The sequence below is a fragment of the Lampetra fluviatilis genome, chromosome 3 (assembly GCF_964198595.1).
Source record: "Lampetra fluviatilis chromosome 3, kcLamFluv1.1, whole genome shotgun sequence".
In the NCBI taxonomy this organism is placed as follows: Eukaryota; Metazoa; Chordata; class Hyperoartia; order Petromyzontiformes; family Petromyzontidae; genus Lampetra; species Lampetra fluviatilis.
The window spans coordinates 31375480-31391079 of NC_136277.1; the positions used below are offsets into that span (position 1 = coordinate 31375480).

A 15600-nucleotide genomic window follows, 5' to 3' on the forward strand; every position below is an offset into this window, starting at 1 on the left:
CCCCCCTCGTCACACATCGTCACACATCGTCACAAATGTCTGACCCCCCCCCCCCTAGGTGCGTGACGTCATTTATGGACGGCCCCATACCAGGCGAGGGAGTTAATATCTCGCCACCACGGCGCCCCCTTACTAGTCGACTTGATGTTTAGAAGAATAAAAAATCACTGCGCGGTGGCTGAAAAGCCCCGAGATGAGTTTCTAGCCGCGTATCGAGTTTGAGGAGCCCTTCGATGGCGAGATGGTGTTCTATTTGTGGGGCAACGGTTGGCGATGTGAGTGATGGAATGCACTTCGCAGAGACACTCAGACACACACACACAGACTCGCATAGAGACCAACCGACCCGCACAGAGACCCAGACACTTGCACAGATATCCATAGGCTCGCATGGAGACCTACAGACAGACACACACGCACAGACTCGCATAGAGACCCGTCCACCCACACATAGACTCAATAGACTCGCACAGAGACTCATACATAGAACCACACAGAGGACCCGTAGACTAAAACAAGGGACCCAGAGACTAGCACAGAGATTCCATAGACTCACATAGAGACCGACACACACGCACAGACTCGCATAGAGACCCGTCCACCCACACATAGACTCAATAGACTCGCACAGAGACTCATACATAGAACCACACAGAGGACCCGTAGACTAAAACAAGGGACCCAGAGACTCGCACAGAGATTCCATAGACTCACATAGAGACCGACACACACGCACAGACTCGCATAGAGACCCGTCCACCCACACATAGACTCGCACAGAGATTCCATCGACTCATGCAAGAGACCCATAGGCTCACAATGAGACCCCGTACTTAACTGTATACAATGCAACGCGAGATGTGTAGTTATAGGGACGTTGAAGCCAGATAGTTGCTTGATTGGATTGTGGACCTTACTTCTCGACATCCATTGCTCGTCAAGGTCACGTGGGGCGGACCCTTGGCTCCCGGGCCCCCACTCATTTCCCCGCGCATCGGCGCTTCCGTTTCTCGCTGCTGGGAGTGGTGGTGGGGGGTGGGGGATGGAGGGGGGGGTGTTAGGGGGATTTATTTATGCCTTTTGGTTCGTGCAACAGAAGAAGCTGAATAATTTGATTCCGTGCCATTTGTGGAGCAAGAAGTCCAATGAATCGCAAAGCGAATACGGGGACTCCACTATTTACGAACGAGTTAGGTTCCTAGAGGTCTGTTCGCAAGTCGAACTTTACTCTCATCCATTCCAAGCGTGTTGTACGGCATATGCACTAAACAGGGGGCGAATGGCTTTAAAAGGTGTGTCATCTGCCGTAGATGTAGATGCCACTGGTTTTTCACGTTATGTAGATGTAGATGCCACTGGTTCTTCATGTTCTGCAGATGTAGATGCTACTGGTTCTTCATGTCATTCAGATGTAGATGCCACCGGTTCTTCATGTTCTGCAGATGTAGATGCCACCGGTTCTTTTTGTTCTGCAGATGTAGATGCCACCTATTATTTACGTTCTGCAGATGTAGATGCATTGGTTATTCATGTTTTGCAGATGTAGATGCCACTGGTTATTCACTTTCTGCAGATGTAGATGCCACCGGTTCTTCATGTTCTGCAGATGTAGATGCCACCGATTCTTTACGTTCTGCAGATGTAGATGCCACTGGTTCTTCACGTTCTGCAGGTGTAGATGCCACCGCCGCCGTCTATTGCGCGACGGTTGAACTTACGACTCTCGGTTCAAACAGGCAACTGGACGTAGGGACATGTTTGTTCGTATCTCAGAAAGTTTGTGAGTCGAATGTGCGTAAATAGAGGAGTCTCTGTCCAGGGTTTGGTGCAATTCACGTTTTAGGCTTTGTTACTCAAACGCGCGCGGTTTGTTTGTTTGGGAAAAAATCAAGAGGACGGATCGAATGCGCAGTGTGGCTGCGAAACCGCGTGCGCCCTGCGCGCCCGCGAGGTAGAAACGCCGCCGTCTCTGCGCTTCCGTGCAAATGCATTTGAGACGCAGCGGGTCCTCGGGTTAAGTCGGAAGAAGCCACGTGCGATCGATTTCATCCAGTCACGGACAGTTAACAATTGGGCACAAACTATAAGCGTGTTATCCATAATCGAGGTATTTTTTTTATGGCTTAGATCGCGTAAATGTGAACGTGGTGTTAAACCTGCCACCGCAAGTTTGTTAATCACGGCACACGTTACCGACCAGTGGCCGCCCATTAAATATGTCTACGTAACTCAGCTCAAGCCTGCCGTTAGCCACGGGGCCCCCGAGTGGCCACCCCCACTCTGAATCCCTCCCCTGCCACCTGTAGATCTCTAGCTCGCGATCTAACTCAGCTCAAGCCTGCCGTAAACCACGTGGCCCCCATGCCGAACACCTCCGCTCTCCCCGCCGTCCCCTGTGAAGTCAAAACCGTGGCTCCGTGCAGCAGCAACGGCAGCAGCGGTGTCGAGGCCATCTTCCTCCTCTCTCCCTCTCTCATCATTTGTCCGGGCCCTTCCTCTCATTTGCCATTCACTTCTCTCTTCCCTTTCCCGTTGCTTTCTCTTTTTCCCATGCACTACGTATGCATGTCGGTGCGTTGAACTTCTGTCGCACAGTACGTAAGCAAGTTCGACAAAGCTAAACATAAAAAAGCAGTTCTAAAGAAATTAGTTTTAGTCTAGATGATTTAAAAGAGCATAGTCCTCGTGGATTATTTATATCGGAAGGAATAGCATTCCAGACAGCCGCAGAAGCGCATCTGAAAGTGCGCGATGCTGTGACCGTCTTTGTTCGATGGCCAGCCAAAAGCCGCCGCTTGACGAGATGAGCAAAAGGTATTGTGGTTCAGTTGTGACAAGCAATCCTTGACTCGACTCCCCGCGGTGCGTGCCATGGGTACCACAGGTGGCTGGAAGAACAAATCCTTCTTGGGAAAAACAGCAATTTACACAACCAAGACGAGCAATTTAATTTGAGTAAGCCCGGTTATGAATCAGCCAAGATGGGGCAATGAGATCAGCTCACGCATGACCTCGTGGGACAGTGGGGAGTGGCGAAAGCAAAGTGGCCGCTTCATCCAGCCCTGGATAGAGCACGCCCCATGACGGTGATTATATGCTGAATGTGGCATTTGAGCTGTTGGAGCGCATTAGGGACTTTACAGGGCAGACGGAAAAAAATATATAAATGAACGAGACAAAAATAACTTTCTTTCATCAATTTATGAACCACCCCCCCCCCCCCCCCCAATTTTGGTGGCAATTCATCAAATCGCTGGCGGTGGGGGTGAATTATTCATTGCATGCCTAATTAATGCTGTTGCTTGTGTGCCCCCCTCCCTCTGCCCCCCCCCCCCAGCGCGCTAGTGGAGCGTAGCTGGCGCGCAGGCCATGTGCACCTCGTCATGCTCCGCCGCGTCAAGCGTAGGGCGCCGTCGCCACCTTCCCCGAGCCGGGCCAACCCTGCCACGGCCGTCGCCACGCACGCCGCCACCTCGGCCGCCGTCTCCGATCCCGCGCCCCGCCCTCCGGTGCCAACCTCCTCCTCGTCGTCCTCCTCGTCGTCGTCCTCCTGCTCCTCGTCGTCGTTATCGTCGTCGTCGTCCGGCGAGGCCCGGCCCGCGGGCTGCCGGACGCGCAAGCTCGGCGTCTACTCGCGCTCGTCCACGCCGCGCGACTCGCTCGAGAACGGCGTGACGGCGCCGACGGTGACCGCGCCAACGGCGCCGCGGCACGGCGGCGGCGTCGACGCCGGCGATCAGAGAGACTCCGGTGTGTTCTGCCGCTCCGAGCTAGACCGCGGCGGCGGCGGTGGCAACGGCGGCAACGTTGGTGGCGGCGGTGGCTCCCGCCGATCGTCGTTCGAGCCGGCCAATCCGGCGGCGTCGTCCTGGCTGTGGGGCAACGGCAGCGTCCGCGGGGACGGGGTCGCCACCGGCGGCGCCGCCCTCGCGGACGGTCCCCGGGCCGTCGGCGCCCCGCGACGGCCCGGCGCGGCGACGGACGCCGAGGCGAGACCGCCGCTGGCGTCGCAGCGGCACGCGACCCACGGAGCGAGCGCCGACCTCGGGGCATCGCTCGTCTTGCAGGTGCTCTTCGCGCGTCCGTTTGCCTGCGGCCTCGTGCACTTGCTTTGTTTCGCAGTACAGAGCCTCCCCCCCCACTCCCAGCGAGAATCGACGTAAATGATCAGCGGACGGCATATTGATCTGCCGAATGTTTGAGCAAACTGCCTCTCCATCAATAGGTTACGTTTATTCTGTTTAGCCAGGTGACATTGGCAAGAGTGACCTGCGGGGGTGGTGGGGGGAATCACCAAAAAGACAAAAGCAAGAGCATAAACACTAAGCTAGGCCCATCGTATCAAAGAACTTTCACCGGAAAACACCCTGGGCAATAGCTGGTTGATGAGTCACCTCGATAAAACAGCACGAAACTAAAACAAAATTGCGACAAAACACGTGAAACGTTTATTTAAATTTTGGTCCGTGCCGTGCTGACGATGCTCATCCCCTTCGCAGACAGATCGGCAACCTGCTTGCTCCGCTGCCTCCAACCACTTAAAAAAAACTCACTCTGCCCTATTGTGAAGATTCATCATTCGTAACAAATACGGGCATTATTATTATAAACAACATCATCATCATCATTATCTGAAGAAAATGAGTATTACGTTCAGACAGACACAACTCCCAGGCGTGCCCATAGAACAGCATTCATGTTGCTTGTCCAAACTGGAATGTGTTGCTAATTAATTTTTCGAAGCCAAATTTCATCCACTCAGCACACTTTGACAGGCGTCCAGAGTCCCGGAGTTGAACCCAGGGTCTCAGCAGCGCCGTCTCGGTGCCCTCTGACCCCTGCACCCTGAGCCGCTCAGCCACCTCGAGCACAAATGACATTTAGAAATTCTGAATAAAGAGTTTGGCATTTGGCTATTCTAGGTAACACAGCCGTAGGCTTGGACGGTGCTTGTGTTGTTGTGTCTGTGTGTGTGGAGAGCAGTAGTGCAGTGGTTAGCGCGCTGCGCTACGAACCTGGCGACCAGGGTTCGATTTTCGCTCACGGTCAACACCGGTGACGATTATCTGAACCGGTCTTGCGCCTACCCTACATCGACTCAGCCTCAAATGAGTACCTGGAGTGGTGTGTAAACATCGCTACCGTGAAGAGAAAGGTTCGCCGGGCGTGGTGTTGGCCACCCACCTCCTCGTGTGCCGTGCCGGCCTTTATCGCTTACCCGCGAACAGAACTTGCCCCAACAGTCTGTTCAGGTTTGAAGCTTTCGTGACTGCAATGATTCATATTCTTAGGTTTTTTCGGTAAAGTCACTTAGGTAAAACATTAAAATTAATAAAAGTGGCTGTGACGGTTCCACCTGAAGACGGAAGCTTGTGTTGCCTCCGAAACGTCGTGATTTTTATTTTATTTTACTTTTATTAATTTTAATGTTTTACCTACGTGACTTTACCGAAAAAACTTAAGAATATAATAGTCTCTTCAGGCTGTACGTGTGATCTTTCTCTTTGGGAGGGGAGGGAGGGGGGGTGTGAACGGGTGCTGAGTTTCATAACCAGAGAGGGGGGTAGGGGTTGGTAGGGGAGGGGGGATGCATTCATCCGAGCCCGTACCGAGGCTCCCGGGCTCGCGTGCGGCACAGAAAGTGGCTGGGCTGGCAGTCGTCAACGTTGCCGTGGTGATAGAAAGCCAGCCGCTCTCCATCACTCCGTCTCGCTCGTGTCCTCCGCTCCATGTCTCTCACGCCTCGCATTCATAGCGGTTAATTATTTATTTACGTACCTGCGTCGCCGTGGTGACGACGATTTTGAAATTAAGTCACAAACAGACGGTGGGATAGGGGGCAATTAAGCGTGGAGGCTGTTGAAATGAAAATAGGGGTGGCGTCGCACTTGAGCCGGCGATGGGAAATTAATTTTAGGCGCATTCAAAAGGCGCGTGCGTGCGCGCGCGTGCGTGTGTGTGCTTGCGTGTGTATGTGCGTGCAGGGGCGGTAGGGTAGTGGTTAGCGCACTGCGCTACGAACCCCACGGTTCCCGGACACTCGCCATCATCTTCGGTATCTGAATTGATCCGGAGTGGGGGTGCGGTGGTCAACCTTCCCATGCCGTGTCGGTGTTGGGGGTTACTCGACCATACTTCACCGCACTGGTCAACACGGCTTGGCAAATGGGGGAGGCGGGGGGGGGGAAGGAAGGACTCACCCGCCATTGATGTTAGCCGCGCCCGCAAATCAATCTCAGCTCAGCTGGGGTTCATTGTGCGGTGTGCTAATCATTGTGTCACCGCTCCACCCTCATGTACATTATTTCTGCACAATCCCTGCGGCACCGCCTGCAAAGCACCGCAAATGTGAACAAACAATCAAGTCTGGTAATAAAAAAAAAGCGCACACACGCAACGCAGACAAAGCTTGCATGGCCAAATGGGCGATGCCCAGGAGTAATTACCGCCTTTTGCAAGACGGTCGCAATTGCAATCAGCTTTCAGAGGAGCTGAGCCGGCTGAGTGACTCAGGAGTCTGAGGCGGCAACGCCGAGACGCCGGGTTCACATCTGGATTCCGTACGCCCGTGACTTCAGCTGTGACAAGTTCACGGAGAGCGTCAGCCCAGTCGCTAAAGACTGCGTTTAAATGACACGATCATAAAAGTGAGTTTTTTTGTTTTCGTTTCGGTTGGCAACGTTTCACAGCTGAGAAGGAAGAGCACCGGCTGTGATCGCCACGCGACCAACAATTGGATGCCACGGTGGCTAGGAGATGTTAACTACCTCGCCTGGTATACAGGAGGGCCTTGGTTGGATCCTGACCCTGACGCCTGCTGCTGTATGTTTGGAGTTTTTGTGTTACTCCCATGTTCTTCGGGTCCTCCGGTTTTTCCCTCCACAACTTAGAAACGTGCATGTAGAGTATGTGGCTGCTATACATTCCCACGTGATAAGCCAGTTTATTGGGCTCTCATTCGTGGCCAGGTCGCTTCTGAAAAAAAGAGCTGTATTTCTCAGTGGGTCTTACCTGGTAAAATAGAATAAATAGTACAAAAAAATAGTTCAGTACTTCCCTGATGCCAGGGCACGTGGGAGACTGTGTGCGGTGCTCTAAATGACAACAATAGTTCGGTGACGCCTCCTTCCGTCTACTTCTCTGCCAGCACTACCGACAACTCTTTTTGACCACTCTGTGGGTCGTGCGTGAAGCCAGGAAACTTTCACGCCGAGGCAAAAATCCCCGACAGATCTGGGGGTGACGCTGCTGCAGCATCACCCGGAAATCCCCGACAGAAGAGAGCGGGGACGTTTGGTAGATTTGGTTTAAAAAGAATAAAAATAATAATAATGAAACAATTAAGACGTTTTAGAGCAGTGCATAGTCACAGTGGAGTTCTCTTTCCGTGGCGTGCACGGGCGTGTTCGCTCTGCGTGTGCTCGTGCAGTCGGGTGAGAGCCAGGTGTGGCGGCTGCACATGGTGAAGGGCCGCGAGGGGCTGGGCGTGCAGGTGAAGGGCGGCCACAGCTCGCGCAGCGGAGGCCCCCACGGCCTCCTCGTCACGCACATCGACAAGGGCGGCGCCGCCGAGAGGTGAGAGCGCCGCGTCCGTGCCGCGTCCTGCTCCGCTGCCCTCGTCTGCCCCCGACCTCTCGCCCTCGACTCAACTTGGCATCCGGCGCGGCTGCGTTTAACGTGTGGCGGAATCGCTCGTGTGAGCAGCCTACGTCCGTGCTCTGCGTCACCGGTCGTCCGTGTTTTCTGCGTGCACCCACCGCCCCATCCCTAACCGCCCCATCCCCACCGCCCCATCCCCACCGCCCCATCCCCACCGCCCCATCCCCACCGCTCCATCCCCACCGCCCCATCCCCACCGCCCCATCTCCACCGCCCTATCCCCACCGCCCCATCCCCACCGCCACCCCCCGTGTTGCCGTGCGCAGGGACGGCCGCCTGCTCCCCGGCGACGAGCTGCTCATGATCAACGGGCGGCCGCTCGTGGGCCTCTCGCACCACGAGGCGGTGGCGCTGCTGCGCTCCTCCTCGGGCACAGTGCAGCTCGTGGTGGCGCGCGAGTCCGGGACGGACGCCGCGACGCAGCCGGCCGCGATTCCGGACGCGCCGCAGAACGACGTTTGCACCGCCGCAGCAACCGGCACCAGCACCGCAACCGGCGCAACCCCAACTGCCGCCCGCCACGACTCGCGCGGCCGCCAACACCACCACCACCACCACCGCCACAACAGTCAGCGGAACCACAACCACCACGGCAACCACGGCCACCACCGGCAGCACGATCACGGCGACGGCGAGGGCGCGAGCTCGGCGCACGACGCGGCGAGCGGCGCCGACAGCGCGGCGCCCGGAAGCGAGAAGCGCCGCAAGGGCGACCACAAGCGGCGGAGGACGCACAGGAGGGATGCCCCCGCCGGCGCTCGGGACGATCGCCGCGCCAACGCCGAGGCGGTGGACGGGGAGAGCCTCTCGGCGGCCGGTCGGACCGGCGCCGAGGCGGCGAACGGGGGCGGCGGAGCGGCGAGCGGAGCCGAGGACGAGCAGAGGGAGCACGAGGCGCTGCGCAGAGCCCAGCGGCGGAGCGCGAGGGTCGCGGTGGCGGTGGCGGAGGAGCCGCAGCAGGGAAAGGTGAGACCTGGTTCCTGCTGCTGTGGCTCCCGGCGCTTCCCGTTGCCCCCACTCAGGCGGCAGTCCTCGCTTGCCGGCCGACTCGGAGCGTTAACGTCGCAAGGTGTCGCGACCGCCAGTGCTGTGGTGAATGGTCACAAATTGTTTATGTGAAACCGCTTGTTGTTGTTGTGTTTAGTTTGTTGTCCTTCTCCCGCACCTCCGATTTATTGCGGTTGGCTACGTACGGTGCGACAGAAGTTCAACATGCATACGTACAATTCAGGGTCAGGGTTTGAATCGACAATCGGCGGTTGTGTCCATGCGGTTGGTTGTACAGCCCACCGAGTTTGTTCTGTTTTTGTTTGTACAGCTGGTCTTATAGTATTTGTTTCGTTTCTAATGTTTTACTTAGTTTTAAACGTCTGTTTTTTTTTGTGTCAGTTGTACTTTCTCATTTGTGGCGTCATTCTCCTTCATTCTGCCTTCATTTGTTCCATTAGCTTAAAGGTAAGGGCGGCGTATATTTTGCGTGAGTCGTAAACACTCGATTCTTAAACGCACCATTCATCACGGGCGTCATTATCAATTTCAATCGACGAATTGACGCGCGACTGTCAACGCAGTACAATCGTCGCAGCTGAATGCCGTTTACTGGGGATGGTCACTGAATTTGAAATTGTATGCAAACGTATGTATGTATGCATGTCGAACTTTTTTGCACTGTACATAGTAGCCAACCGTGCTGTTCGTCGGCGCTGCTTGAAGGACAGCAATCTCAGCAACAAAACATCAGAAACACACCCCGAGCATTCGCGACCAAAAAAAAAATCTAAAAAACAAACCTCCGCCTGTCGCTGTGGCCGCAGGTCGTCCCCGCCGCCGCGAGGGCTCCCGTGTCGCGCTCCTTCTCCGAGCAAGCGACGCGCGTCGACGAGCCGGGCCCCGATCGCCCGCCGTGCCCTTCGACCTCCCAGCGGCCGCCCCGTGGCCCCGTGCCCGCGAGCCCCGCGGCCGCCCCGCCGCCGCCGCCGCCGGGCTCGCTTCCCCGCGGGGGAAACGAGGAGAGCCGCGGTGCCTCGACGGCGGCGACGCAGGCCGCCAGGGGGGCGGCCGACGACGCCAGACCCACGGTGAGCGAGGCGGCTCGGGGAGACGTCGGGACGCGTCGTCGTCACGACCCCAACTGGGATTTGAACCGGCAACCTTCTGAGCGCGGGGTGCCACGATGCTCTAGCCACTGCGCCGCCCTGTTGGATGGCACAACATCTGTCGTATTTTCCAAAACGTCGTTTGAAGGTTCCGCGAGACTTTCCCCCTCGTGGACAGAGCGGTGGCGCGGCGGTTGAGGTGGGGACTTGCGCGCGTCCCCATCTAACTCCGTGCCACGTTTTGATTTCTCCACCACTCCCACTCCCCTCTCCCCCCCCAGAGCGAGGGCGGGAGGGAGACGGGCGCTGGGGAGGGGCAAGCAATGGTGGTGGTGCGCTCTCTCTCAAAACCTCGCAGCAAATCCACAGGTGAGCGGGTCACTTGCCATGCCCCAATCGTCTCCCCCACCAAGGCCCTTGTGCCTCTCTGTCTCCATGCCTCCAATCGAGTCCTCATTTCTCCGGTGACATCGCTTAATCCCTGCCCATGACCCCGTGTCCCCGTGTCCCCCGTGCCTGCCCTCGTGCCTGCGGACCTGGCAGGTGGCCGGGGTCGCCTCGAGTCGGTGGGCGAGGATGACGAACTCCGCGTGGCCGAGGGCGGCGGCGGCGGCGGCGTCTTCTCGGCGCCGGAGTCGCCAGCGCCGGCGGCCGAGGGCAGCCCCGAGCGCCAGGGCCACGGCAGCCGCAAGCACTCGCTCCCGCAGCAGCTGGACATCAGCGCCGTGCGCCAGGTGAGCGGCCGTGAGCCACAAGCGCTGCCTGAGCGGGGGTTGGTTCGTGACTCCGAGTCGAGGGAGGCTTCGGATCTCTGCCCCGGGTTTTCCAGATGGCGCGTGCGGGTGGGGGGTGTGCAGGTTGGGGGGTGTGTGGGTGGGGGGTGTGCGGGTGGGGGGTGTGTAGGTGGGGGGTGTGCGGGTAGGCTGACCAGGCTCGAGCCGGCTTGCAAGCTGCCACGGTCTGGCGAGTTTGGTGTGACTCTGGTCACATTCTCAGTGATTCCGCGAGCGTCGAGCTGACCCCCCCCCCCCCCCCCGCCGCTCCGCAGGACTTCACGGTGATCAAGAAGTCGTCGCGCTCGCTCAGCACGGTGCAGGTGGAGTCGCCCTGGAGGCTCTCGCAGCCGTCCATCATCTCCAACATCGTGCTCATGAAGGGCCACGGCCGGGTGAGCGACCGAACGCGTGCGCACAGGGGCCCTCGCGTCCCACGGTGAGCGGGCGGTGAGCGGGTGGGCGAGTGGGCGAGTAGGCGAGCGGGTGGGCGAGTGAGCGAGCGGGTGAGTGGGCGAGCGGGCGAGTGGGCGAGTGGGCGAGCAGGCGGGCGAGTGGGCATGCGAGTGGGCGGGCGAGCGGGCGGGCAGGCGCGTGTTTTGAGCGAGATTGAGCGAACGAGTGCTTGAGTGGGTGGGTGAACGAAGGAATGAGACAGTAATTGAGCGAGTTAGCGAGGAGGCGAGTGAGCTACAGAAAGAGGGGGGTTGGATGGGGAGTCAGCATTTGAATGCAACTGAGTGAACGGCTGACCCAGCTCATAATTCAGCGAGCAACTGGGTGAACTGGGTGATTGAACGAGCGAGCGAGGGATGTAAGTGAGCGAGTGAGTTTAGCGTGAACGAGAGCGACTGAGAAATCGACGTGAACCACTGGGCATCAGTGCGGTCGTGAAGTCGCCATGCCTTTGCTGTCCCACAGGGCCTGGGGTTCAGCATCGTGGGAGGACAGGACTCGGCGAGGGGACGCATGGGGATCTTCGTGAAGACGATCTTTCCTAGCGGCGCCGCCGCCGCCGACGGACGCCTCAAGGAAGGTGCGGCCGGCACGGCACGGAACACGACCCCGCTTGACCTCCAACGCCTACCCCACCACCATCGTCACCCGCTCACTCGCTCGTTTGCTCGCTCCACCTCCCTCACCCCAGTCTCATTCACACTCCTCACCCGTACTCCATTAAGGTTGCGTCGACCTAATGGGGGCCCAGGTATAGGTTCAGATACCAAAATCGGGTAGCCGGGTTTGTGGTGCAATATGTACGAACACACCACACACACCAACCCCCACACACACCAACACACACCACACACACCAACACACCACACACACCAACACACCACACACACCAACACCCCACACACACCACACCACACACAAACCACACACACCCAAACACCAACACCCCACACACCGCACACACTGCATACACCACATCACACACACCACGTGACCGTCGTGGTGTGCTTGTGTTTCAAAGGCGACGAGCTCCTGGAAGTGAATGGGGAGTCGCTGCAGGGCCTGACTCACCAGCAGGCCATACAGAAGTTCAAGGTACTCGGACACAGCCAACGCAGTGCCAAAAACACACACACACTCGGGCATTTACAGACCCAGCAGGGTGATGCAGTGGCAGTATGCACATGTCATGAGTTCACTTGAGAGACACATTAATTCAGGAGGGAGCACATTCATTCTACGGCCACAACGGGGTAACGACATAACCAGTAACCACAACGGGGCGACTACATAACCGGTAACCACCACGGGGTGACTATATAAACGGGTCAGGTCAGTCGGCACACTGCCTGACCCACGATGCCGAGCACGAAGAGCGGAGGCCGAGGAGAAGACGCAGCACAGTGGGTTCCATTCCAGCAGACAGCCCCAATGGGACCCCGGGACCTCCCTTTTATGCCCCCCAGCGTGGCCTGGCTCCGCCCTCGGCCACGCCCCCGTCTGGAACTCACCAGAAGATTCTGGGCCATACACCACGTGTCCCTTCTGTCACCTTTGGCCCACATCCTTCCCCTGTCCTGTCACGTGCCCTTGCAAGCCAATCGGGCTGCTACGTCCTCAGATGCCCCCTCTCTGTCAGCCACCAGAACCATGCCCCCTAGGGACCCTTTTCCATGACATTGCATGCCCTGCTGGCAGAGATGGTGACTACACTCCCAGTTCCCCTCTCTATCAGTAACTGGCGCTAGGCGCCGTAGCGACCCATTATATGTCACTACACATGTATGAATGTTGAACTTCTTTCGCACCGTACGTAGCCAACCGATGAGCGCAGTTTGGCTACGTACAATGCGAAAGAAGTTCAACATCAGTTGAACACGTAGGCTTTCGCGACAAATATCATTAATAATAATACAGGTTTTTTTGGAGCTTAGTTCGCGTAAATATAAATATGTCGTTAAACTCGCCACCACCCGACACAGCCAATTAGTACGGAGTGAGCCCGTTGTATAAACAGGTGAGTTTCAAGACAACCTCTTAAAAGCAAAGTGGACTCAGAATTCCGAATGGACCGAGGACTAATGGAATTCCACAATCGCGGAGCCTGGCAGCAAGAGGGCTCTGCCTCGCACAGAGCAAAGTTTACTGCTGCTGCTGATGACGATGATGATGCTGCCAATGATTGTTTTGTTGAATCGACGCGTGGTGACCCCCCCCCCTTCACTGCCCCCCCCCCCCGCCGCGTGCACGAGCGCAGCAGCTGAAGAAGGGCGTCGTGACGCTCACCGTGCGCACGCGTCTGCGCAGCCCGAGCCTCACGCCTTGCCCCACGCCGACGCGGCTCAGCCGCTCCAGCACCCCCAACTCCAACTCCAACGCGAGCGGCGGGGGCACCTCGGTGCCGGACTCTGAGGATGGGGGGCTCAGCAGCTCCGGGGCGGGGCCCAGCGCGGGGCCCGACGTCGCCATGGCGACGAGGAGGGGACCTGGGCCCAAGGACCGCGTCGTCATGGAGGTGGCCCTGCGCAAGGGTGAGAGGTCGCGAGAGGGAGACCCCTGAGGTGGGAGCATGGGGAGAGGTGGGAGACGCGGTGAGCCGTGGGTAGATACGGGGATGCGCACAGTGCGTGTGCGCGACCCGAGTTCGATTCCTGCTCACGGCCGACACCAGTAACGATTACACGCACCGGTCCTGGGCCTCGCCTAGGTAGATTCGGCCTCAAATGAGTACCTAGTTTGGTGTGTACATATCGCCGCTGGGAAGAGACAGACGCGACCGGGTGTGGTGCTGGCCGCCCGCCCCTCCCGGTGTGCCGCGCCGGCTTTCGTAGGTGCTGCTCGCTAAACGGCACTTTCCCCAACGGTCCGCTCAAGGCTATACGGGGGAATCTTTGCATTTTTTGTTCTGCCCCCCTCCGCCCCTCCCACCGTGCTGTGACCGCACGGTTGCGTCTCTGCGCCCTCGTCCGGAGCAGAGGCCGGCGTGGGACTCGGCGTCGTGGCGTGCTTCGTGGCGCTGGAGAACTCCGCGCCGGGGATTTACATCCACAGCCTCGCGCCGGGCTCCGTCGCCAAGATGGACGGGAGGCTCAGGTGTGCCACGTGCGGGGGGACGGGGGGGGGGACTTGGGGGGGGGGGGGTCGTCGAACGCACAGACCCAGGGGGTCGGCAACCAGCGGCTCCGGAGCGGCATGCGGCTCTTTAAGGACCCACCGCCTCGTATTCACATGGCATCACATGGCATCACGTGGCATTGCGGCTCTTGAAATATTGAGTTTTTTTTTTTACCAATTTCGAAAAATAAATGCCTCTTCTTGTTATTTTGGTTTGCCGACCACCCCGGCGCGGACGAACCCCGCGGTGGCCTCGTCCCGATCGCCGTCCGTCAACGACGCAGCGCGCAGTCTCCTGCGATTCACTTCGCCCCATTCACTTCACGCTGGAGCGGCAGACTGGAATCGCACCGTGTGTTGAAGTTGTTGAGGACGGAGGCGTTTGACCGTCAGAAGCAAGGCAGTCTCATTCCTGATTTCGCCATTTCGTATATTTTCTTCCCTTTGCATTGTCTGTGAATGCATTTGTCTGTGTGTATTCACGTGTTCAACCCGTGGCACACTTCTGAAGTTACAGGTCGTACGCGTCCGTAACTACAAAGTCTGCGGTGGGAATATCGCAAGGTTGGCCGTTTTTTTCTTTTAATCAACACAAGAGGGGTTATGAGGGGGGGGGTCTAAATAATGGAAGAGGAAAGAGTCTTTAACTTTTTTTTTATTAATAAAGATTGAGGAGGCCTCCATCCAGCAATAAATTGATCACCGCGCTCCCCCAACTCCCATTTGCGCTCCTGCAGTGTCTTCATTTTTGTCAAAGCGTCCTCAGAGTTTGTTGTCCTTCCCACGCACCTCCGATTAGCACGGTCGGCCACGTACGGCGCGAAAGAAGTTCAACATACATACACGCACGCGTACCTAGACGCCATTGCCCGTGGCCGCCATTGCCCGTAGCCGCGATGTGACTTGATGTCGTTGTTGTTGCTGCTGCTGCTCCTGCGTTCCGTCGCTGTGCAGCCGGGGAGACCAGCTGCTCGAGGTGGACTCAGTGAGCCTCCGGCACGCGGCCCTCAGCGAGGCCTACGCGGCCCTCAGCGAGTGCGGCCCCGGTCCCGTGAGCCTCATCATCAGCCGCCACCCGGACCCCAAGGTGCCAGCGGCCCACGCACGCGCCCACCTCGACGCTCGCTCGTTCGCTTTTCGCTGGCGGCATTGGTGCACAAAGAAAAGATGTTGAACAAAAACTCGGCACGTTCGTCAATAACACTGTGGCCTTAAAAGGAATTTTTTTTACAATAGATGACGTTTCGGGCAATGGTTCTTTCTCAAAGCATAAATCTTTCACTTACTCACCCGTCCACCCACTAAATTATTCTCCCACTCATACAGTTATTCACTCACTCACGCGTTTGCTCACTCGCTCGTTCGCTCACTCACAATTAATTCACTCATTCGCTCAAAGGCTTAGTAGATCACTCACTCCCTTGCTCACCCGCTCACTGACTCACAAGCCCATTAATCGCTGGCTCGCTCACAGACATCGCAGCTCGCTCGTTCACTCTCAT

At 57.6% G+C, this 15600-nt stretch overlaps 2 protein-coding genes across 3 annotated transcripts in view; both read left to right on the plus strand.

Moving 5' to 3' along the window:
- Nucleotides 1–9953, plus strand: part of LOC144950253 (uncharacterized) — a 63380-nt gene extending 53427 nt beyond the window's left edge. The window contains exons 4-7 of the mRNA XM_078880317.1: nucleotides 3338–4067; nucleotides 7430–7575; nucleotides 7926–8625; nucleotides 9474–9953. Of these exons, the coding sequence (XP_078736443.1) occupies nucleotides 3338–4067; nucleotides 7430–7575; nucleotides 7926–8625; nucleotides 9474–9953 (2056 nt within the window). The remainder of the gene's footprint in view (nucleotides 1–3337; nucleotides 4068–7429; nucleotides 7576–7925; nucleotides 8626–9473) is intronic.
- A 102-nt stretch (nucleotides 9954–10055) lies between these two features.
- Nucleotides 10056–15600, plus strand: part of LOC144931003 (uncharacterized) — a 30217-nt gene continuing 24672 nt past the window's right edge. The window contains exons 1-8 of one of the 2 annotated variants that reach the window (XM_078854861.1): nucleotides 10056–10124; nucleotides 10299–10489; nucleotides 10804–10923; nucleotides 11450–11564; nucleotides 12006–12079; nucleotides 13242–13515; nucleotides 13960–14077; nucleotides 15053–15185. In XM_078854861.1, the coding sequence (XP_078710987.1) occupies nucleotides 10079–10124; nucleotides 10299–10489; nucleotides 10804–10923; nucleotides 11450–11564; nucleotides 12006–12079; nucleotides 13242–13515; nucleotides 13960–14077; nucleotides 15053–15185 (1071 nt within the window). In that variant the 5' untranslated portion in view covers nucleotides 10056–10078. The remainder of the gene's footprint in view (nucleotides 10125–10298; nucleotides 10490–10803; nucleotides 10924–11449; nucleotides 11565–12005; nucleotides 12080–13241; nucleotides 13516–13959; nucleotides 14078–15052; nucleotides 15186–15600) is intronic. The other variant, XM_078854862.1, reaches the window with a different exon arrangement.